At 40.6% G+C, this 26,326-nt stretch overlaps 1 protein-coding gene across 2 annotated transcripts in view; it reads right to left on the reverse strand.

Moving 5' to 3' along the window:
- Nucleotides 1-26,326, reverse strand: part of CORIN (corin, serine peptidase) — a 329,820-nt gene that overhangs the window by 97,477 nt on the left and 206,017 nt on the right. For both annotated transcript variants that reach the window (XM_089657303.1, XM_089657302.1), the window contains one exon: nt 9,242-9,423. In XM_089657303.1, the coding sequence (XP_089513429.1) occupies nt 9,242-9,423 (182 nt within the window). The remainder of the gene's footprint in view (nt 1-9,241; nt 9,424-26,326) is intronic.

Here is a 26,326-nt window from a genome sequence, read left to right on the forward strand (position 1 = left end):
CACATATCTGGCTGTGCTGTGATCTCAGTGTGCTCTCCTCCAATCATCAGACTTGTCCTGGCATCCCTCTTCCCCACACAGCTATTCACTGGGAAGATCAGTGTCCCGGTGTTTCTCCTCCCCACCTCTCCATACAGCTGAGAACAGAGGGTATGTGATCACGTATTTTAAACTGTATGGACTGTTTTACAAGGTGTGGGTTTACACATACACTATACTGTCAAAAGTATTGGGGCGCCTGCCTTTACACGCACATGAACTTTAATGGCATCCCAGTCTTTGTCCATAGTGTTCAATATTGAGTTGGACCAACCTTTGCAGCTATAATAGCTTCAACTCTTCTGGGAAGGATTTCCACAAGGTTTAGGAGTGTGTCCATGGAAATGTTCGACCTTTCTTCCAGAAGTGCATTTGTGAGGTCAGGCACTGATGTCGCATGAGAAGGCCTAGCTCGCAGTCTCTGCTCTAATTCATCCCAAAGGTGTTCCATAGGGTTGAGGTCAGGACTCTGTGCAGGCCAATCAAGTTCCTCCACCCCAAACTCACTCATCCATGTCTTTATGGACCTTGCTTTGTGCACTGGTGCACAGTCATGTTGGAATAGGAAGGGGCCATGCCCAAACTGTTCCCACAAAGTTAGGAGCATGAAATTGTCCAAAAAGTCTTGGTATGCTGATGCCTCAGAAGTTTCCTTCACTGGAACTAAGGGGTCAAGCCCAACCCCTGAAAAACAACCCCACATCATAATCCCCCCTCCACCAAAATTTACACTTGGCATAATGCAATCAGGCAGGTACCGTTCTCCTGGCAACCGCCAAACCCAGACATATCCATCAGATTGCCAGACAGAGAAGCGTGATTTGTCACTACAGAGAGCACATCTCCACTGCTTTAGAGTCCAGTGGCGGCGTTCCTTACACCACTGCATTTGACATTTTGCATTGAACTTGGTGATGTAAGGATTGGATGCAGCTGCTTGGCCATGGAACCCCATTCCATGAAGTTCTCTATACACTGTTGTGCTAATCTGAAGGCCACACAAAGTTTGGAGGTCTTTAGCGATTGACTCTGCGCTGACCCCACTCTGTCATTTCATGTTGCCTACCATTTCATGGCTGAGTTGCTGTTGTTCCCAGTTGCTTCCACTTTGTTATAATACCACTAACAGTTGAGTGTGGAATATTTAGTAGCAAGTATCGGTAAAGTTGGAAAAAAATCGGCCGATTTTGCTGATCAGCCGATTTTCGCGGCAATGATGGGCAAATTGGCCGATTTTTTACCGATAAAAAAATCTGCGCATGAGCAGTGACCTGCAAGAGGAAGACAAAAAGAAGAAAAAGAAGAAGAGGAAGAGGAAGAAGAAGAGGATGAAGAAGAAGAAGAGGATGATGAAGAAGAAGAAGAAGAGGATGATGATGATGAAGAAGAAGAGGATGATGATGATGATGAAGAAGAGGATGATGATGAAGAAGAAGAAGAGGATGATGATGATGATGATGATGATGATGATGAAGATGATGATGATGAATAAGAAGAAGAAGAAGAGGATGATGATGAAGAAGAAGAAGAGGAGGAGGATGATGATGAAGAAGAAGAAGAAGAAGAGGATGATGATGAAGAAGAAGAGGATGATGAAGAAGAAGAGGATGATGAAGAAGAAGAAGAAGAAGAGGATGATGATGATGAAGAAGAAGAGGATGATGATGAAGAAGAAGAAGATGACGATGAAGAAGAAGGAGAAGAAGAGGATGATGATGAAGAAGAACAGGGTGATGATGAAGAAGAAGAAGAGGATGATGATGATGAAGAAGAAGAGGATGATGATGATGATGAAGAAGAAGAGGATGATGATGATGATGATGAAGAAGAAGAGGATGATGATGATGAAGAAGAAGATGATGACGATGAAGAAGAAGGAGAAGAAGAGGATGATGATGAAGAAGAACAGGATGATGATGAAGAAGAAGAAGATGAGGAGGATGATGAAGAAGAAGATGAGGATGATGATGAAGAAGAAGAAGAAGAAGAAGAGGATGATGAAGAAGAAGAAGGATGAAAAATAGGAGGAATTCCAGTCCGGCAAAAAAGTGTCCCTGCAGAGAGCTCTGCTATTTCTTTGACAGTTCTCTGACAGTTCTTTGACATTTACAGCGGTTGCAACATTGTATCTATTTGTTTCCGAATAAAAACATCTGTATCCTAAATGGATACAAATAGATACAATGTTGCAACCGCTGTAAATTTCAAAGAACTGTCAGAGAACTGTCAAAGAAATAGCAGAGCTCTCTGCAGGGACACTTTTTGCCGGCTGTAGACGGGATGAAAATCGGCCGATTTTTTTTACCATTGCTGGTAACGTTGGCTGCTTGAACGACCGATTTTTCGTTTTTTTAAAAGAAAAATCGGCCGTTTTTCTCCCCGTCTATGGCCTGCATTAGTCTTTGATTTTAGACACCTGTGGCCATGGAGGTGATTGGAACACCTGAATCCAATGATTTGGAGGGGTGTCCCAATACTTTTGGCAATATAGTGTATTTTAAGCAAACTATATTGGGGCATGATGCTAAGCATACTGAAAAATAGATTTTGGGTTTACATACAGCAATCAGCAAAAATGTTAACCTTATTTTAAACATCCATACCATATGCAATAATCAGTTCTGAATACTTTTGACAAATGTCACTATGGCATAGTGGTATACGACCACTGTCGTATCTAGTTCTGAATTAGTATTGCCATGTCTACTGACAAAAAACTCAAATGTGACAAGCAAATAGCACTGAAAAATAGTTTTTCCATAATTCTCTCTAAATTTTTTAAACAAACAGTAAAATTATGTTGAAATTGAGTTATCATAGTCTGTACAATCTCTGTAGTTCAGCATGAGTATTCGGTTTCTCTCTTCAATAAAGCATTCTACTTAATGTCATTATGAGCATTTATAACCCTCATATGTCTTAAGAAGCCCTTGACCTTTTACATACACATAAACTGTAATAAACCAGACTATACTGTATGGAATGCAATTCTTGGAACATGGATGACTTGACCTGCTTTGTTAAGTAGGTTCTCAGAGAACACCCAGCAGTCCATAAAAAGTAGAGATATTTGCCAGAAGAGTCAGCCGTCAGTGTAGAGATTCATCCATGTTGCATTAAGCTTTTGCTACAGTGAGAAATTATAGTTAAATTGATTTTTTTAAGTCACAGATTAGACTGAAAGTTGACATTTGTCATTCTTAGGATGCAAGGTCCCTGATGGTCAGCCAAAATTGGGATTTCAAATCCATACCAAGCCAAGTGTGTTTCTGCAGTATTTCCTATAAAGGAATAAAAGCACAAACTGGTTTTCTCTTTTAAAAAAAAAAAAGAAGCTGTATCTATGAATTCAAAGTACTCATCTTTTTTTAGTGCTCCTATGGTGGGAGCCATTAGATGTTACAAGGTCCTCCATTTTCTACATGCTTAATTCTTGGGTGGGCAGTCTACCAATAGCAGCACAGTTACATTGGAAAATCAAAAAATTTGCATATGTTTGACTTATTATATGCATAAATATGCATATGTATAAATGCCTTTGGTGTTTATACGACCCTCTCTTGTACTACTTGCCCTTATGGAAGTTAATGGGAGTAGTGGTCTTGACTTGACACAAGAGAAATGAAGATAATTACATCATAAAAAAGACTGAACAAAATAAAAGAACTGTAAAATGTTTAGATTCAGTTTTACTGTTTGTTTAGAATCTAAGACCAGCTATATGCCATCCAATGGACTCAGAGGGCTATTGTTAGTCTAACTGTCCATAAAGGAATACCACAATTCAATGTCATAGCTTCAGAGGTATCATTTTTACCTGATCCAAAACATTTGGTGCAGTAAAGAAGAACTTCCTGTTTTTTTTATTGTCTATGTCTACGTAGGAAAAATCCCATCTTTGAAAGTCATCACTAAGCCATTCTCCTCTTTCACCTTTTCTGGTGATAACTGGCAATTTTCATATTTCTCCTCACAATTTGTCCCAGTAAAATTGCCACTGGGACATAAAGAGATCATAAATCTCCCCAACAGAGACAAAGGCAACCAATACAGCAGTAGCAGCAGTGCAAGGGTATGCAAAATTACCAGTCCACCATAGAGTAGTTGGAGTGGTATGGACCTCGAAAACCACAACTCTCAATGCATTGTAACAATATTTCCACCAAAAACTGGGTCCTATAATTTGTCTAATGCTAAAATTTAGAAGCAACCCACAATAGAAATTAGGATTGGACCGACAACCTTACGCAAATGATTACAGAACCAAAATTCCTAGGATGAATTATTTCTGTTGGAAGCCTGGAGACCCCTAAATAGATTGGACTCAACAAATACTCCATCTGTGTTTGGTAAACTCACCTTATGAGTATGTTTAAATGAAAACTGAATAAGAATTTCCCTAAGATTGTGTTTATGTAAAGCCTATTAGAAATTTTTATGGTTGAAATATTTATTCTAATAATTTCCAGTCATTATTTCTAGTCTTTACGACAGTATCCTTCCACTATCCTGCCGTGACTTGGCCACTACTGTGTATAACAACTCACTGTCAGCTGCCTTAGACTCCTTAGCACCCCTAACCACACGCAGCATTAGACCCCAACCACTTCAACCATGGCAGAACGACCACACCAAAAATCTTAAACGCCACAGTCGCGTGCTGGAGCGATTATGACGCAAAACCAGATCCCCTCAAGTGTTCACCCTCTACAAATCCGCCTTCCTCACCTACACCTCCTCCCTCCATGACGCCAAACAAGCCTACTTCATAATCCTCATCAATACCCTCTCCACCTGTCCTCGCCAGCTCTTCTCCACTTTCAACTCCCTACTCTCCCCCCACCTCCACCCAGTACCTCACTCACCGCCCACGAGATTGCCAACCACTTCAAAAACAAGATCAACGCAATCCGTAAGGACATCACCAATGCTCAATCTACCTCCCCACCTAGCCTCCCTCCCACGATAACCCCTCAACTCTCCCCTCCTCTGACCTCGCAACTGCCCTGACCCCCATGACACCTAACATCCCGCACACTAAAACCTCCCCAACTGCAGGACTCCACTCCTTCAGCCTTGCTACCACTGAAGAGGTCACTAAGGTCTTCCCGGAAGCCCGCCTCACCACTTGCCCCCCTGACCCTGTCCCCACACAACTCCTCTGGTCACCCTCCTCCTCCATCCTACGCTCCCTCACCCACATCTTCAATCTCTCCCTCTCTACTGGCGCATTCCTCTGCCCGCTAAAGTACGCGCACGTCACCCCCATACTCAAAAAACCCTCCCTGGACCCCACCGACCTGAGCAACCTTAGACCCATCTCCCTGCTGCCATTTACATCCAAGCTCCTTGAGCGCTTAGTCTACAATCGCCTAAGCTCCCACCTCAATGACAACAACCTCCTCGATCCACTACAGTCTGGCTTCCGTCCCCTACACTCCACCGAAACCGTCCTACTCAAAATCACTAACGACCTGCTAACCGCCAAAGCTAATGGCCACTACTCAGTCCTCCTACTCCTCGACCTCTCCGCGGCCTTCGACACAGTTGACTACCCCCTCCTTCTTAATAAACTATACTCCCGTGGCATTGGAGACTCCGCTCTCTCCTGGCTCTCCTCCTATTTATCCCAACGCTCCTTCAGCATTACCTATAACGCTGCCACCTCCCCCTCTCTGTTGTGGTCCCCCAAGGTTCTGTCCTTGGGCCCCTTCTCTTCTCCATCTACACCTCCTCCCTTGGCCAACTGATACACTTCCACTGCTTCAACTACCACCTCTACACAAACGACACGCAAATCTACCTCTCCACCCCTTGTCTCACCCCTTCAGTCTCCGCCCATATGACCCGCCTACTGAACGACATATCAGACTGGATGTCGCTCCACTTCCTCAAATTAAACCTTTCCAAAACCGAGCTCCTAGTTTTCAACCCCAGCCCGCGCCCCCCCCCCCCACCCTCTCCATCACGACCAACGCCACCATCAGTCCCACCCCGGAAGCCAAAGTCCTAGGCGTCACTCTAGACTCAGATCTATCCTTCCAACCCCATGTTCAATCGCTGGCAAACTCATGCAGGCTCCACTTCCGCAACATCTCCAAGATACATACGTTCCTAACCCCAGACACTACTAAACAACTCATTCACTCCCTTATTATCTCACGACTTGACTACTCCTCACCGGCCTACCTTATCACAGACTATCCCCGCTTCAGTCTATCCTGAACTCAGCGGCCAGACTCATCCACCTTACCAACCGCTCCGCATCTGCCACCCCCCTCTGCCATTCCCTCCATTGGCTTCCAATTGCCCAACGCATTAAATTCAAACTACTAACATTGACGTACAAAGCCATTCATAACACTGCCCCAAACTACCTCACCGACCTGATACCCAAATACCACCCAACCCGTACTCTTCGCTCCTCACAAGACCTCCTACTTTCTAGCTCCCTGGTCTCCTCCTCCCACGTCAGACTGCAGGACTTTCCCCATCCTCTGGAACTCACTACCCCAATCCATCAGACTGTCACCTACTCTCGTCACCTTTAGGCACACCCTGAGAACCCATCTCTTCAGGGAAGCCTACCCCACCCTCACCTAACAGCCGATCTCCTCCACTCCTCCTACCACTCCATCCCCCACAGCCACTTCCTCCTGTACCACTATCCCCTCCCTCCTAGATTGTAAGCTCGAAAAGAGCAGGGCCTTCGAACCCCTCGTATATTGTTTTGTTACTGTATTGTCTCATGTACTGTCCCCCACTATTTTGTACAGCGCTCAGCAAACCATTTGGCGCTATATAAATACTATATAATAATAATTACCCAAATGACCAAATTTATATAAAACAAGTTGCAAATAAAGAAATAGTAACTCTTATGCACCTGGGAATAGTTTTACACTCATGACTCGTGTTGAAACACATATAACAAAAAAGAATAATGAATTGCCATCGTTTACTATCAGAAATACATTTTTGTAAAGCAAATGCCATAGGTAATTCCAGCGTGAATGATAAATTACCTTTTTTTGTTATCTAATGGCAATACAAAAAACAATTAAAAGTGATTCAACTGAAATTAAAAAAATTCAGACTGAGGAATGAAATCATTTTACTCTGTATTACCTTTGAAGTTCATTTATTAATAATTCCTGTTATGTTTTTACTGCTGCTTATGTTCCCATTGGAATGTTTACCCTCTCTGTTTCTCTTGCTGACCATTGTCACTGAGACAAAATGTAATGAGACACTCAAACATTTATATTGTCACTGGATCAGGAGGTAAGGATATATGATCACTTCTTATTATATTTCTGGGTAAAAAAAATTAAGGGAAATCCAGCTAGTAGAACACAGACATCGGGGGATTTCATCTATCCCTACTCTATTTAAAACTAAAATAATGTTTTGTATGATTAAATCATGGCAAAAATAAAGCCAAGCTCCAGGCAGATGTGAAGACCAAATTCTAATCCAGTGATGTATTTGTTAAAATGATTAATAATTCATATGTATAGGTATATTATATAATTATTAATAGTATACATATAATACATTATAATTATTAATATAATGCATATTTCTCATATAGCTAGTGTCCATACCTGTCTTGATTTTAGTCTGTTTAAAAGCATTTGGAAAGAAGCAGGATCAGCACTCTGAGCCTGTTGCTTTGAATAGAGCTTTCAGTCTAACATTGTCAGCATGCTTACAGAAGAGCAGAGAGGAACGATCTAACTAGTCTGCTGCTAGTCCTTCACTGTCCAGTCAAAGACTGCAGTGTGGCCAGTAGTCTGTGTTGTTTTACTGTGGTGTACTCTGCAGCTGGTACTAACATGTGTAATCCTGACAGTCTTCTGATTCAGGAACTCACATCAGACATATAAACACAGAAACCCAAAAGAAAAGAGGTAATGTAACAACCTATGTTCCAGACACAAAAGAATTATAAAAATAATTAATCTATAAGGTGCACAAAATCAATATCTTTGTAGTGATCAATACAAAATTACGTGTAAAAAATTAAATTAACTGTTATTAACCTTTTTTCGCTGCCAGAGCCATTTTTGTATTTTTTGCACGTTTAAAAAAAATAATTTTAGGCCTGAATAGTGCATAAACCCCCAAAACAATATATACTTTCTCAAAACAGACACAGAAACAGAAAGCAGTAGAAATATCGCTCTCATTCAAGTGTGCTCGGCAATATGTAACATGGCAATAAAAGTTTTCATGCATAAGGCGCCTGCGTTCATGTTTATACGTGCATATATATGGTGGCAAGGGGGGCCTTAAAACATTTTTTTTTTGGGGGGGGGGATTTTAAGACTTGGGTGTAACTTCCTTTTTTTACGATTAACAACATTTTTTTAAAATAATTTTTTTATTCATCACATAGAAAACAAGTCCTCTATGTGATGATTTTTTTGGTCACAGATTCTCTTTAATGAAACATCCAGGGTCTAGAGACCCTGGATATTACCCCTGTGCTCCACTGAATGGAAGTCAGTGCAGATGTTTGTTATGAAAAAGTGAATTATATGCTATGTGATTGCTATTTCACCATTTATGTGATGCACATTGTTCATTATAGTATAATACGAGTTTTTTATTTTTTACACACAGAATGTTGTATTGATCGCTACAGAGATATTGGTTTTGCGCACCTTTTAGATTAACTACTCCAATCAGATAACATAGCCAGGTTAGTGACCTTACTTTCCTCAGAAGCATTTAGATAATAAGGCTGTATCAAGAACCCAAGGCTACCTCCTGAACAAACAGTACAATGAAGGAGCATTACTCTACTTGCATGTTCTGTTAGCAAGATCTGATAGATTGACAGCACTGTGCAGTGTGGTCTCGCCTGTATGGCATTCTCCCAGTCTGTACAAAGAATAAAACTGATTAAGGTACTTATACTAGCTATAATAACATAATGGCTGTTCTAAAGAATACATAACTAGCAGAACATTTCTAAATTCATAAACCCCTAGTATTTTATATACACTTGGAGATTTTTATTTAATTTTGTGTATATACAAATAATCTTCACCGTACACAAACGTATTTTGTTGTAAAATACACATTTAGCAGTAATGTAATGAATCTAGCTCTTGATTCATATTACATCATATCATATATCACAATTTTCCTATGTAAACAGCAAAGGCATGCTTGGAACTAGTTCTGCACTCACCCTGCCGTCCTTTCTCATGCTGCGGGGAAAAGCACACACGGCTCAGGTTGCTATTTTCTGTTTTGTTCTGGAACTGGGAACATCTTAGGAACTCCGGCCAGGAAGAATTCACCATGTCTAGCACTGGCCCACAGCCATCTTGTGCCGCCTCACAGAATGATCGGCATGGTAGCAATGGTTGACTGGAAAGAAAAAAACAAAATTATGAACATTGCTATTCAGTCAAAACATATCTAATGTTCTAATTAATAAGTAGCTGGAGCAACTCTTGAAGTGGTTTTAAAGGCTCAAGGTTTTTTTTTACCTTCAAGCATTCTAAGCAAGAAGATAAAAAACCTTCTCTGTGCAGCAAACCCCCTCTCGATCCAGCGATTTGCCCTGGAGTCTCGGCTATCCCTCTCCTCCTTGGCTGAGACAGCAGCGGGCGCCACTGGCTCCCACTGCTGTCAATCACAGCCAGTGAGCCAATGAGAAGAGAGAGGGGGCAGGGCCGAACCAAGGCTCCGTGTGTGAATGGACACACAGAGCAGCGGGTGCCCCCATAGCAAGCTGCTTGCTGTGGGGGCACACAACAGAAGGGAGGGGCCAGGAGTGCCAGCGGGGGAATCGAGTAGAGGAGGATCCGGGCTGTTCAAAACTGCTGTGCAAAACCACTGCACACAACAGGTAAGTATAGACACATTTGTTAATTAAAAAAATAAAGGTAAGCCTTTAGAATCACTTTAAAGGAGAGTTCCAGGTATGTACAGTATATTTTATAAATAGTTACATAGGTCCAGCTTGAACAAATGTAACTATGTAGATACCACATTTGGCCGATGCACCTGGAAGCCAGAAATCACTGATGTAGACACCGCTAATCTAGTGATCTCCACTTGCTTCTGAGTCCCATACTGAGTGGCTGGCCTGCTGCATTGTGAACACAGGAGGTTGCCTCTCACCCTACCTCCCCACCTCGTCCAATCAAAGAATGCTTTGGAGGAGATTTACTAAAACTGGTGCACTCAAAATCTGATACAGCTGTGCATGGTAGCCAATCAGCTTCTAACTTCAGCTTGTTCAATTAAGCATTAATAAAACCTGGTACCTGATTGGTTTATATGCAAAGCTATTCCAGATTTCGCACTCTCCAGTCTTAGTAAATAACCCCTTATGCATTCATTCAGAAAATGCAAAGCACAAAGTGGCCAAACCCATGTGTTCAGAATGCAACATGGCAGTTTCCTGGTGCAGAACCTAGAAGAACCTTCTAGCTGCCATTTTTGCTGGGTAGCTTGGTCTGTTAAAGTGGTTGTAAACCGCAGACATGAAATATGAACAAAGCATATCACTCTATAGTGTGTACTTGTCTCAATCCAGAGCACTGTCCACTGCTTTGTTCCTCTGCTATCAGCAGGAATCACTTCTGATGAGTTTTCCTGATACCAAGAGAAAAATGGTGACAGGAGAAGGCGCAGCCTGTTATTGACCGCCTCAGCTCTGTTCCTGTGTGCTGTGTGGAGGGGGGGGGGTCCTTTCCCACCAATCAACTCTCAGAGCTCTCCTCACTGATGTAACTTCAGCTCCCCACCCCCCTGCTTTTCAGAGCTGTGAGATCCTGTGTAAATTCTGCACTTTGAATGGATGTAGGGGACAGACGGCTGTAGATAGACAGGTACAACTTACATAGAAGGATTTGTTTCATCTCTGTGTATCTGAGGCCAGTCACTTCACTGGGTATGTATAAGAGTTTACAACCACGTAAAGGGCTCGTTCACACCATGGTGCAGAGACATCAGTTTTTCTACATGCATTCTGCAAGGACACAAAGAAATCAATTGTTCTGTATGTGCCCTGCTCACACCACAATACTAGTATCACGTGCAGATTTGTTCTGCACAGGAATATGCAACATGTATAAAACTCATTGAAGCACGCATGAAAACTGATCTAAACTGATGATGACATGCAAGTGAAATCTACACGTCAGTTTCCATCAGTTTTTCTGCACGTATGGTATGAACAAGGCATTAAGGAAGTGGAAAAATAGCAGACATACTGAGAGGATCAACAGATTATAAAACTATGTTACAGAGGGGGACTCCAAAAAACAAAGACTGTTCTGTTAATGCTATTGGCAGACTGCATCTTATATTTCTGTTGCCCACGGTCTAATTTTCTTTTTTTTTTTAAGATTTTGCATAGTTTTGTACAGCAGGGACAGAAAGACAGGTGACAGACTGTTGCAAGAAAGGACAAACTAGTGACAAAGACACAAAAATTGCCAATATTACAAATAAAAATGACAGGGATCAAATGTACTCCATAGGTTGACCAGTATGTGATGTTAAGCATATTGGTAAATGTTGTTGTGCACAAGAATAACATTGTATCCTGGTTTCCCAGGAGGGGGAATTAACATGGGAGACCCAGAATCTGTTGCTAGGGTCCAAAGGGACAAAGTACAAAAAGAAGACCCACTAAGGGAAGATCTCATTGACAGGAGAATAAAGGATCAGGTGGTAAGGCATATAAAGGATACTAGAATAGACACCCACAGTCCCATTTTAAAAAAGGATCTTTACTCAAGCCTACGAAGTAGATTTTCAGTAAAGGCCTATAAGAGGCTACAGCAGGAGTTAGCATTCCCTCCTACATAACATCTGCAATACCTTCCACAAAAGCATGCTGCAGAGGGGCCTAGTTTGGTTTTCAAGACATAGTTTTTCAAGCATTATCTTAGAAAAAGAACTTCTACAAAGTCATCTCACTCAAAATTGATTTCTTGATTGGTTGGTACTTTATTACAAGGAAAACCCTCTAGGCTTTCAGGCACAATGGGACAGAGACATTCTGAATATGAATAAGCAGAATTTGGATGAGGTTTATGCTTCTCGTTATTCCATAGCCATCTCTGCTACAGACAAACTCATCCAATTATAGTATTTTTATAGGGTCATCAGAGTGACGGTTCAAAATGGGGAAAAGGGTCATCATTCCTTTGCCCAAAGTCTGAGGGAGCTGATGAGGATACGAAAAAACTGGAACTGCCTATGGTTAGACCATTTTGATGTCAGATTACAGAATGTATTTTGCAGAACTTTGAAATCCCCAATATTTGTAACCTAAAGTGATTGCTATTCTGAGTATTTGGTGATATGGATTTTGGATGTGCTCAAAAGACCTTTCTAGGATTGCTTTCATTTTATGCTGGGAAGAATATAGTATTACATTGGGTTTCCACAGCACCCTTTGATATTAATTCCTAGAAAAAACTGGTGAACACTGCCCCCTTTCTCTGTAGAATAAGATATGAGACCAGAGGTTGACCTGCTAAATTTAACAAGATTTGGGGGGACGGGGTATCATGTTTCAATAATGTCTCAGCACCCTTCTTGCCCTAATTGGATTGACCACACCATTTATACCATCGATTTTTCTGTCGTATGGGTTCTGTGAGACCATAAAGGCATCCATGTAGAAGTAAGAAGGCTGTTTCTCTCTTTGTCAATCTTTACTGTATACTAAGAACATCTCCACAACTGCACACTATTTTGAGGTTTTTTTGCATAGTTTTGTTTTATGTACACAGTTTGTAATCTCTTTAACTAAATTTTTGAATCCTGCCCTCATATGTCGCTGTTACATACAATATTTATGTGTCACAACCATTCTGAATGATGTGCATAACTGTACCATGTTTTATTAATTAATAAAAATGACTATAAAAAAGTCTGATAAAAGCAACCTCCAAAATTATAAGAATACAAAAGTTACAGCTTGACTCCCAAGGGTCAATGATTGCTCAAATAACATGCAGTGTGTGTGTGTGTGTGTTAGTACTTTGAAGCCGGTACAGATCCACCCTGACTGGTCTGGGGGTGCAGTAAAAAATGTCAGGGGGGGCATACTTTCAACACACGTTTGTTTCATCCTATACAGCTTGCTATTGCTGTTTTTCTGTCTCTCCAGTTGTCCTTGCTGGCACTGGCTGTGTGTGAGTATGAAAGAGATGAAGGGAACCAGTATGCCCTGTTCACTCCACGGGCTTCTGTACCATATGTCACAACCCGGATATAACTGCTGACATTACTTCTGGGTAGTGAATAGGTGGTGCGAGATTAAACGGGAGTGCTAGTTCCCTGCGTTTCTAAGTGCCTGTATAACCCCAGCGTTTCTCAATCTTTTTTCTGTCAAGGCATGCAAGATCACTAGGCACCCCAGTCCTAAACGGTATTTATTGGGCTGAAGGATATTGATACCTGTACAGGATGGCAATGTCACCTTCTTGTTTGCACAACATGGGGGAGTCCTCCTTCACAACAGAGACCTCTCATCACATCAGACTCAGCCACGTTCACATCACAGTCCACCCATTACATTAACATCAGCCCCCTTCACATGAGAGTCTCTCCATCCATTACAACAGAGTTGCCCCATAACATCAGTGTTCCCCCCTTTACACTATATTTCATTACATCAGAGTCCCCCATCAGTGGTCTGGATGGAAGCAGAATTTCCTTATTCTTTGGAATCTCCACCTTGGATCAAATCATCCATTTCCTTGATGAAGATGGGTCTTCTGCACCATGGAAAGGAATGATGCAGTGCACTGGATAGGGGAAGGGCACTGTACAGCCATTCTAACTCAGCATTGTTGAGGCTGCGCTTCCCCTTGGCCCCTCCACTTCCTAATACTAATGTCACCGGTCCTGGGGGGCATAACTAAACTCTAGAGGGGTGCAGCCAACCTCAGCACCCCCTTATATCCAGCCCTGCTTTGAAGGAGGGAAGGAGAAATCCAACCAAACATGGCTTGTGCCTGCCAATCTCTAGTCCCCCCAAAATAGACTACTGGGTGTCTGCCTGCTTACACACAGAAATTAGTCAATTTAAAAGCAGCTTATGCCAAAGAGTAGCCTAATTGTTAGAATGTTCTACTAACAGGCTTTTTGGCTCCTGCTTTCCACATAAATTCAGACACCTATCATCCAACTTACTAAATAATTTTCAGCAATGACAATAACTAATTACACAATTTTAGCACTTTTCAAAAATATTAAAATGTTACTCCAAATACTTAATGACATTTTCCAGATGTGTGTGTCTCCAGCCACCAAACTAGCCTACAAAGCACTACAGCCAAATACAATTACTTTTTAAACTTTGACGCTTTTAAAAGTTTTTGTAGAAAATAATGAATATTCCATGTATGCTAGCTTAAAATTAATTTGTATGTCTTAAAATATTATGAGATGGTAAGAACAGATTTTCATGGTTGCCTGCACCCTGTATAAGCTGTCTTCTTGTTCTGTGGTTTTCCTTTCATGCAGTAAATGAAAACTGAGGTATAATTAAATTGACATGTAAGAAACTTGGGGTTTGAAAAATGCGTATTTTAAAGATTTGCTGGTTTTCTTTTTTTTATTCTTTTTTTTAAAAACACTTTTCAACTTATATGACATACGAGAAAGAACTGACATTTCCACATACTGATTACTGTGCATCCTAACTCTAGTGGACCCTCTTTAGGGACAATAACTACTAGGAAAATCTGGTTGTTTTATTTAGAAAAGATAGAGCAACATTTCTCAGCCCTTTAACCCCCAAAAATAGTTCCACTAAAAATCACAAAGTGAAAAAACACAAACATTAATGAAAAGAATTAAAAACACTCTCATAGCTCACCAACCTTATATTTGTTACATGTTCCCATTCACATAGCACAGCTTAACCACCTGCTGACTGACTGACTGACTGCTCGCAATAAAATCAATCACGTACCTGGACATCAGCAGTGGCTTCCAGATTCAGGGAGCACATGTAACCCCCCGAATCTCCCCCTTCTTCCCCCACCAGCCAACTCCCACAGTGTGTCCAATGACAGCAGGATTTTGTCAGCAAGTTTCAGCCTATGATTCATGACTGAGACCTACTGATCAGCTGTGTCTAATCACAGCTTAGAGCCCTGTGTTGACAAACAACACAGAGCTCTGTACAGAGGGAGAAGGGACAAACAAATATTTAGTAAAAAAGCAGCACATATTACACACATTTTGCATTGTTAGGCACACAGTTAACCCTTTGATTGCCCCTAAATGTTAACCCATTCCCAGCCAGTGTCATTAGTACAGTGACAGTATATAGTATTATCACTGTATTAATGTCACTGGAGATGTCAGTGTCAGTTAGTCTACCTCCCAGCTAGCGTCAGTAAGTGTCAGATTGCACTATCACAATCCCACTATAAGTTGCTGATCACCACCATTACAAGTATTAAAAAAATAAATAAATAGAAAAATCCAGTATACAGTCAGGTCCATAAATATTGGGACATCGACACAATTTTAACATTTTTGGCTCTATACACCACCACAATGGATTTGAAATGAAATGAACAAGATGTGCTTTAACTGCAGACTGTCAGCTTTAATTTGATGGTATTTACATCCAAATCAGGTGAACGGTGTAGGAATTACAACAGTTTGCATATGTGCCTCCCACTTGGTAAGGGACCAAAAGTAATGGGACAATTGGCTTCTCAGCTGTTCTATGGCCAGGTGTGTGTTATTCCCTCATTATCCCAATTACAATGAGCAGATAAAAGGTCCAGAGTTCATTTCAAGTGTGCTTTATGCATTTGGAATCTGTTGCTGTCAACTCTCAAGATGAGATCCAAAGAGCTCTCACTATCAGTGAAGAAAGCCATCATTAGGCTGAAAAAACAAAACAAACCTATCAGAGAGATAGCAAAAACATTAGGTGTGGCCAAAACAACTGTTTGGAACATTCCTAAAAAGAAGGAACGCACCAGTGAGCTCAGCAACACCAAAAGACCCGGAAGACCACAGACAACAACTGTGGTGGATGACCGAAGAATTCTTTCCCTGGTGAAGAAAACACCCTTCACAACAGTTGGCCAGATCAAGAACACTCTCCAGGAGGTAGGTGTATGTGTGTCAAAGTCAACAATCAAGAGAGACTTCACCAGAGTGAATACTGAGGGTTCACCACAAGATGGAAACCATTGGTGAGCCTCAAAAACAGGAAGGTCAGATTAGAGTTTGCCAAATGACATCTAAAAAAGCCTTCACAGTTCTGGAACAACATCCTATGGACAGATGAGACCAAGATCAACTTGTACCAGAGTGATGGGAAGAGAAGAGTATGGAGAAGGAAAGGAACTGCTCCTGATCCTAAGCATACCACCTCATCAGTGAAGCATGGTGGTGGTAGTGTCATGGCGAGGGCATGTATGGCTGCCAATGGAACTGGTTCTCTTGTATTTATTGATGATGTGACTGCTGACAAAAGCAGCAGGATGAATTGTGAAGTGTTTCGGGAATATTATCTGCTCATATTCAGCCAAATGCTTCACAACTCATTGGACGCTGCTTCACAGTGCAGATGGACAATGACCCAAAGCATACTGCAAAAGCAACCAAAGAGTTTTTTAAGGGAAAGAAGTGGAATGTTATGCAATGGCCAAGTCAATCACCTGACCTGAATCCGATCGAGCATGCATTTCACTTGCTGAAGACAAAACTGAAGGGAAAATGCCCCAAGAACAAGCAGGAACTGAAGACAGTTGCAGTAGAGGTCTGGCAGAGCATCACCAGGGATGAAACCCAGTATCTGGCGATGTCTATGCGTTCCTGACCTCAGGCTGTAATTGACTGCAAAGGATTTGCAATCAAGTATTAAAAAGTGAAAGTTTGATTTATGATTATTATTCTGTCCCATTACTTTTGGTCCCTTAACAAGTGGGAGGCACATATGCAAACTGTTGTAATTCCTACACCGTTCACCTGATTTGGATCTAAATACCCTCAAATTAAAGCTGACAGTCTGCAGTTAAAGCACATCTTGTTCGTTTCATTTCAAATCTATTGTGGTGGTGTATAGAGCCAGAAATGTTAGAATTGTGTTGATGTCCCAATATTTATGGACCTGACTATATGTGGGTGTATACAGCAGATAAACTGAGAGGTATAGCATGGAATGATACAACTGAACAAAATACGTGCAATGTCTCTAAAATAGTAATTTCTAAAGAGTAGCTCCGCTTTTGTAGCTAAAAATAATATAGAAAATACAGGTCATACACAAGCCATATTGTAATTGAATTTCCTTTCATTTCTTTTCAATCTGCAGGGCTGTAAAATTCAATGCAATCTGGCATCCTGGAGGCCTTCTGTATACAGTTGGTGCACAGAACATTCCTTAAATATGTCAGTCCCTGCTTCTGTGATTGGCTCACTGATTTTCCTAGAAGTCTGCACTACAATACAAAGCAGATTTTAGGCATCCCCTGAAACAGAAATTTAAGTTTTGGTGAGTTACTCCCTAAGGGCTCATTCACACTAGCAGTTGTGGAAAAACACACTTTAACCAGTGGCTGGGGTGTACACATGGGGTGTACTACTGCCCACCAAATGCAACCAATTCAAGTGAAGAGGGCTGTGCTACAATTTATTTATTACAGGTACTTATATAGCACCATCAATTTACGCAGCACTTTACATATAAATGTATAGATTGTACATTCACATCAGTCCCTGCCCTTGAGGGGTGTACAATCTAAGGTCCCTAACTCACATTCATACACATACTAGGGCCAATTTTATACAAGAGCCAATTAAACTACCAACATGTTAATGGAGAATGGAAGGAAACCAGAGTACCTGGAGGAAACACATGCAAGCATAGGGAGAACATGCAAACTCCAGGCAAGTGGTGCCATGGCTGGGATTCAAACTGACAACCCTAGTACTGTCAGGTGGAAGTGCTAACCATTTAGCCGCAAGTGTACTGTGGTATGTTTCCAATGCTGCTTTATGCATTGATATACCTCCTTAGACCCAGTCTATCCACACAGTATGGTTACCTGATGACGTGCTATCATCTACAGGCAGCTTAACTCTTCAATAAGACATAAGTTGAATGCAACACAATTTTACTTCAGCTAATTGCCATACGGAGGATGTTTTTCCATTTTTTAGAAGTGTAAGAAGACAATGACTTTCCTGAACCCTGCCACTGCGTATAACTAACACTGACTGAGGGAACATGGAAGAAGTGGGGAGGATCTAGATAAAACTAAACTAACTAGCTCTAAATAGGAGGTAAGGACAGAAGAGGATACCAAAATCACATCAGAAAACAGGTTGCACTGGCCCAAAACCGACAATGGATGCTAGCACACTACAAAAAATGTTACCCTCATGCCGTTCAATACAAGAGATAAAAAGTACATAAAAGCAGGGCAGAACACCTTGCAATCACATACAAAGCTCATGCTGCTGCACATTGTAGTGCAAGGATCAAGGGGTAAAGCTGGAAGCAAGGATGCAATACAATTTCTCCTCACCAACTCCCTGAAGAGAGATCTGAACGCTGATTGCTATTCAGAGAGCAATGCTAGCATTAACAAGCCTTAACAGTTCATTAATTCTAAAGGGATGCAGACCCTGCAGCTTTCCTTATTAGAATGGACATTAGAGCATTATAATGAATCTGTCACTCTCATTCATAATGAGTATGCAATCAGTCCGGTGAACCAAAAAGCTATTTCTTCACAGCAACAAAAGGTATGAATCTGCTACAATGTTTGGTAAAATCCCTTCAATGTCCATAGATCACACAGAGAGGATTGTTTTTTCCCAACCAAAGGGGAGCTACTCTTTAATAAGCAGAAAACCTGAATTATTCTCTGTCTATAACAACCATTATGACTTACTATTTAGGACAAAGTTCCCTACATATTGTTATTTTACATGCAAAAGTTACACGTGAAGTTATAAAACCAACATCAAAAGAGCTAAAAATGGAAAGGGAACCACCAAAGAACACAACATTCAAACAACAGTAAGATTACAAAATAGATTATTAATTACAAAGTTATATGAACCAGTACAACTACTATAGCTGCAATCCAATGGGACTACATTGTATCTAATTGTTGACAGCTGCAACTGAAATAAATTGGGTGTTATAAAAGAGCAGCCTGGTTTATGAAAGGGATCCAAGATTCTTTGTGTTATTTGTAACTATTTTAATCAATGTTCTCCACTGAAATAACATAATAACAAATCAACCAACTGATTCTGAAAGATAGAGAAAGCTGGGTATCTTGTTACTCCTTGCGGAATTAGAACAGGGTCCAATAGGAAAGGAATTTCCATTATTCTTTAAAAAAAAAAAACAAATCTGCAGAACACAGCCACTGGCACATGCAGAAATGCATGTGAACATATTTGAAATCTGAAATCTGCTGAAGGTTTAAATTTGATGAGTCCATTTTATGAAATCTGACAGGTGTAAAAAAAAGTAGGAATATATGTTGACTGGGCCTGCTCGGCAAAGCACAGGGGAAGGAAGGACTTCAGGTATGTCTTCTCAGTCTGATCCAGCTGCCATATTATTGTATTTTATTGGAGTTCTTTTTGATCAGGATTGCATGTTATCTGATCAGGAAGCCTAAAGAGCTGATTTTTTTTATACCAGTTTCACTAACAAGCCTGCTGCATCACTCCAACATGACCACTTTCCCTCCTGAGGATTTACCCCCCTCCTGACTAAGCCAATTTTTGCGTTACGGCGCTGCATTACTTTAACTGACAATTGCGCGGTCATGCATCACTGCACCCAAATTAAATTTATGTCCTTTTTTTCCGAAAATGGCGCTTTCTTTCAGTGGTATTTGATTGCCTGTGCATTTTTTTATTTATTGCGCTAAGACCAACAATTTTGAGAAAAAAAACATATATTTGACAATTTGCTATTAAACTACGGTGCTGTGTTACTTTAACTGACAATTGCACGGTCATGCAACGCTGCACCCAAATAAAATTTATGTCCTTTTTTCCCCACAAATTGAGCTTTCTTTTGGTGGTATTTGATCGCCTTTGCGTTTTTTATTTTTTTGTGCTGTAAGCAAAAAAGACAGACAATTTTGAGAAAAAAACAATATTTTGCACTTTTTGCTATTAAACATGTCCAATAAAAAAATGTAAGAAATCAAATTTTGTCATAAAGTTAGGCCAAAATGTATTCTGCTACATGTCTTTGCTAAAAAAAAATCCCAATACGTGTAAATCAATTGGTTTACGTGAAATTTATAGCGTTTACAAATGGTGGTATAATACTGGATTTTTTTTTATGAGTAATTGCGGCGATCAACAACTTACAGTGGGACTGCGGTGGGAATTCTGACACTGGGGATAACTGACTTGGTGTCACTGACATCCCCATTGAAACCAATACAGTGATCAGTGCTAATAAAAAGCACTGACACTGTACTAATGGCACTGGGCAGGAGGGAGTTAACCGCTTCCCATCCGCCCTATAGCAGAAATACTGCTACAGGGTGGCACGGATGCGCAAAATCACGTATATATATATACGTGATTTTGCAGTTCTGGGTAGGGGCCTCACCCGCACCACCATTCGTGGCTTCGGCTGTTAATCACCTGCTCCCGGCTGGTGATTACTCGCCGGCACTCGGCGACCACCGAGTATTACAGACGGGGAGAGAACTGTATGTAAACAATACAATTATCTCCCCTGTCAGCTCCAGCTAGTGTGCTTTCAACTGTAAGGACACTACAAAGCAATGCGCTTACAGTTGCAAGCACACATAGCACATAATGTGAAACAGCACACAGTTAACCCTTTGATCGCCCCACGTTAATACAACAGGCATGTTGAAAACACTGATTATGAGTCATGTGATTTCCCTATTTGTCACCCAGAAAGTGAATTGGAGCATTTGTGAGCTCCAGGGAAGCCTGACAGTCTTCCTCTGATTTTAAAATTCCTCTGTTGGGCTTGGAGTTCAGGCTGCAGAAGAGATTGGGAGGGTCTGCAACCTGGTCACCCCAGCCCAAACTTCACTGCCAGAATACCTGGGAGCTTTATGGGAAAAGGATGTACTCAGAAATTGAAATCTCTGTAGATAGTGAACTGACAGATTCACTTATTAGACTGAAACTTGTTTAGGCTGAGCAGAAGACTGCTATATGGACTCTGATGTTTTTGCTGACTTTGTTTCTTTGTTTTTATTGCTGAAAGTAAGCTGTGTTCACCTAACTCCGTACATGAAGATAAACATGGGAGCAGCAATTCTTCATAGATAGGGAAAGGCAGAGTGCGCAATATATAAGTGAAGTAGGTTGTACATTTATTTAAAAACCAAAAAGACAAATGGCAACTCAAGCAGGTCAGTAAAATTCTGCTTATCATCAGTACTGCAAACGTAGCAGGGGGCATCTGATGTGGTGCAGACTCTGGATTCAGTTCAGGTACAGTCTCTGGATTCAAGCAAGCAGTCCAGAGTCTGCACCATACCACAAGCCCCCAGTTAAGTCTTTAGTATTGATGTTAGCATCATATTAACTGTTTTGAGTTGCAATTTCTCTTTTTGGTTTGTTTTCTTTAAATAAATGTGCAACCTACTACACTTTGATTGCGCACTTCGCCTCTCCCTATCTGCTATTTTAAAGATTTTTTAAGTCTCCCAGAGGTGCTGCATAGAAGTGTTTTTGGAATCAAATACACTACATTCTCTCCATCAATTGGGCATTTATTTTCTACACATAATGTACAGACTTCACAGAGATGTCTATCAAGTCGCACTTGACATTGCACTGCCATCTGACTTTGAAATTGTGTGACTTCACTTGAAGTTGCGTGATTTCAAAGTTGGATCCAGTGTGAACCGGGGCTAAATGTATTTTTATTTAGTGTTATTTGTAAATGCATTATTTTATGCAAAGGCCATAAGTAATACTAAAATAGTTTATAAACTTTAAAAAGAAAGATTAAATAAAATTGCCTAAAATTTCCCTTCAGCATTCAGATTAAATGAAAATAACAGCTGGAACCAGATATATCAACTTATTATTCAACAGAGTTCAGAGCATGTCATGTTATTTTGGGGCATATGAACTTTTGACTTCCCTGTCCAATCTTATAATAAGCCTTTCTCAGGACATAAGCAAATGTTGTTTGTCTTTTCACTTGAATGTAATCACCATGTCAATCAAAAGAATGATTATGAAAGCAATATTATTATTATCATGGTTACAGATTTGAATTAGAATTTGCTTCTCCTGAATTTCACACAGGAATTTGCGTTGGCATACAACAGCTGCTCCCTTCAAAATGGCACAGGCTTGCTCAATGTCCACGCTTCATTTAGGTCACAGCACGTGAGCTGATAATATTTAACAACGTCCACTATTAGACCATGACCTTCATTTCCGCATAACTGGATAGAAAGTTTCATCTGTATGCATCAGAACATTTTTAAGCTTGTTTAACTTAAACAACTATAACATTTATTTCAGAACCTAGGGGGAGGCCAAGTTTATAATTTTACCCTTCCAGCTGAACAAAGCATTTGCCCTACCCAGAAAAATAAATCAGTTGGCAAGAAATTGTTTTAAATAGATTTTTCACACTTTATTCCAGCTGTAGCTTTAACTCATTATGTTTGATCCATTTATCAACAATATTTGGAGAGAGGTCCTCTGTGCTATATGCCCATTTCCTAATATTGTACATGAAACACTAAAGCTTTGTAGCCGCAGACTTTCAACAGCATATAGATATTGGCATTGCGGCAAAAAACATGAATTTTATTATACAAACGTTTAAAAGCACAAAAACACACTGCACTGGCCAAAATATTAGTCCAGTTTATAAAGGAGACAACTTGCAGGTCTCACAAGACTGCTGGTTGACGCTGGACATTACATGTGTGAGTACACTATTGCTATGGGACTGATTACTTTGGGCCCTGCATTTGATTCATGGGATTTTTTGGATCTTGTGAGACCTGCAAGCTGTCTTACTTATAGACTGTACTATCATTTTGAGTTCTGTAGTCTGTTTTTTGGAATCTCTTTTATGAAGTCTGGGTATCCTTTGGCTTTTTTGTCACTCTCCTGTGGCCCCTTTTGGGAAATTTATGGATTTGCATCAATCTTGTTCCAGAAGACAAAAATATATATGTTGTTCCTAAAAGACTGGGTTTGATCCTGCTCAAAACTGGCGGGGTTCTGGTCAAGGGATTTTGATCTGCTCCAGATCTTGTTCAACTTGATAGTCCATAAAGATGCTAAGTTGGCCCTGCTGCACTGTCCTATAACAGGTTTATATGCACACTAGCAGAAGCTGGCTACCTACCTCTTTATTTCAGCCAAACAGACCATAGCCCAGGCCTGGAGGATCCCATGCGTTGACTTCCAGGCAGTGAGGATGTGCATGACCACCTTGATTCTCAATGAGCAAATGTCCAGTATAGTGAAAAATTCACATTTCAAATTCCTTAAGGTATGGGAACCATGAATTTCTTACGAGGTTCCGTCTAAGCTTCTGCATCCAAAATGTCCTTTAAATTTCCTCCTCCCTTTCTCCTCTTGCTATTATTGCTCCTTTGTTTGTTTTTCCTTTTCTGGTCTCTCTCTCTCTCATTCATAGGGCAATGGTCCCTTGGGGCTGGCTCCCTGCGGGAGACCACTCCCAAGGTGATCATACTAAGGCCTTGGGGATATGGCTTCCTGTTATTTTTGTTCTCAGCCGTTACCCCTAAGATTCAATATTTATTGATATCAGCTACTATCATATCAGCCCTTGCTGATTTTTCTCCCTCTGTAATACTAATCATTGATTAGCCCCTGTGTGGGAAATTATGTGCCTGTTCTTGGTCTTGTCATGTAACAATACAAACACTGCAACAGAAGGAACTGGGTTCAGCTATATGGATTCTATTCCCCTGTGCTCCTAAAGAAGATGATCATTCGAAACACGTTGAGCTGCCATGTGGATTGCTTGATAGAAAAGATATGTGAACCCTGTAGTGTACATGATGTCTATATGTGCTTTTAACATTTAGTAAATAAAATTCAAGATTTTTTAAAATTTTTGATGTAGTGCCAATGTCTATATGCCCTTGAAAGTCTGTGGCTACAATGCTTTAGTGTTTTTTATTCCATTTAGCCTTTGGAAAAAACATGTTAGTAATTATAAACCTACATAGTTATCCATAGAAACCAATATTATATGAGCTTTCAACCATTTAAGAAGGAGCAAAAATTTTGCTGTAGGTTACCACTCCACTAAAGTGGACATTGACCCCAAATAAATGGCACTTAACCTGCTACCCACAGGAGCACAATTGGGAAGTGGGGAGAGAAGGATTTATCCGATGACAGGAAATGCATGGACAAGGAACTTCACATGGTGTTGGTTGCACAAGGTGTACCCCAGGTTATCCACGATTCACTATAACACAGCCTGAAAAAGGGTTTGCCTACTTACATACTAGGAAACTTTACTTGGTCACAAAGTTTTTCAGAGTCTTTCATCATGTCACATCAGCAAAAGTATAGCTGGTTGTTAAATAATAAATACAAAGGAGAAAAAACGGTTCCCAAAGCAGTACGCAATTAATTTTTTTTTAGATGCACATATTTGTCCTTGTCTTTTTTACATTTAATATACAAAAACAGGCATAATTTTGCTAGTATGACCTCATGGAGGATTTCAATAGAGGAATATGTATACATTATTGTTTTCAGGCCAGTGTCTGTCTTGTAGAATTGCTATCAGGAAAACAGGTGGGTTAATTACTGATTGAGCTAAGCAGCTAGCTTCCCATGTGCTCTTGTAAACAGATCTGTAAAACATGCACAGTTTGGGAGGCCCAAAGACAAGATTGAGAGTCTACACACATGTGCCAAAATCAATAACCTCTTTGGATTGTATCCATTACGTACCAACTGTTGTTCCAAACTCATTTCCTGCAATTACAGTATGAAGTAGATGATTAATAATAATAATTCTAGTTAAGTGGACCTTTCTCCTCTTCAACTAAAAACTACATCAGCATACAGCTCTGCATGTGGATATGAAAAGATCTTGCATTCACTAGTTCAACAAATATTTTTTGCTTCTATTTACAATTACAGTTTTTCACTTCCTGGTTAAGCGGGGCACTGGTGATGTAACTCACAAATGGGAAGTTCCTGTCACATGTTCCAGGAGGCAGGCCCTTAGTTCCAGGAAGTAAAGGGAGATGGCCTCGGTGAGAAGAATTGGGAGGAAAAGAAAATTAAGGCAGGTAAAGAATAAAATGACTGCAATTATCTGTAAGTATCTGTCTGTCGATTGTCATTATTAAACATTTCTAAAGGTGCCTTTGTTGTCTTTTATAAGGGCAAAGTTCCTCTTTAGACACTTTTATCGTTCTGGGTGGACGTCATATGACATCCTTTCGAAATGAGCCGCGCTTTGGCACAATCTGCCATTGGCTGTGTTCACCGGACACAGACTATGAAAGCTCACTCTACTGGGCCACTGCTGGTACCATGGGATCGCTGTGTGCAACTGTGTTGCTAGCTGTGATTGGTCACAGTGACCACATGGTACACACAGGGCCAATCACAGCCCAGAAAAATTTGATAAAAATGTTGTTACTGTGGAAACACGTATATGATATAAGCAGCTGCCTGCTCACCTGAAGAAAGTTAAACACTAATCATGAAAAAACAGCCCCTAGGAAAGCACCCCAGGGACACAGCAGAATATAGCACCCTACAAGGCTTGTACCAGCTAATTGATCCAACATGTAGACAAAAGAGGGGGAAAAAATTATTAAGAAAAATTCTAATTATTTATTGGAATATCAAAATACAACAATTCACAAAATCATATAAACCCTCCCCTCTAAATGTCAAAACCACATTCCTGCACCATAGAAATAACCATAAAACAAGACAACGTTGTCTACATCATGAGGAGGCTCGTATTGGCCATACGCATGATGTGATTGGCTGACAGTTCGGAACCTCCCAGACCATTCCCACCCACCTTGCAAACCGTGACTTGGAAGCAGACAGCTGATCAACCTTCATGAGCTGTTTAAAATACTGGCAGGAAATGCTGTGAGCTGAAGAATCACACATCTCTGGGCTGCAGTTGAAGCAGGACAAGCACATCATTTTTTGCTCTATACCACTGTGTCCCTGGGGTGTCTTCCTAGGGGCTGTTTTTTCCAATCACAGCCCATCTGTACCATGTGATTAGTTGTGACCAATCACA

This window comes from Staurois parvus, unplaced genomic scaffold (assembly GCF_062004578.1).
Source record: "Staurois parvus isolate SC_StPar_1 unplaced genomic scaffold, SC_StPar_1.0 ptg000980l, whole genome shotgun sequence".
Taxonomy (NCBI): Eukaryota; Metazoa; Chordata; class Amphibia; order Anura; family Ranidae; genus Staurois; species Staurois parvus.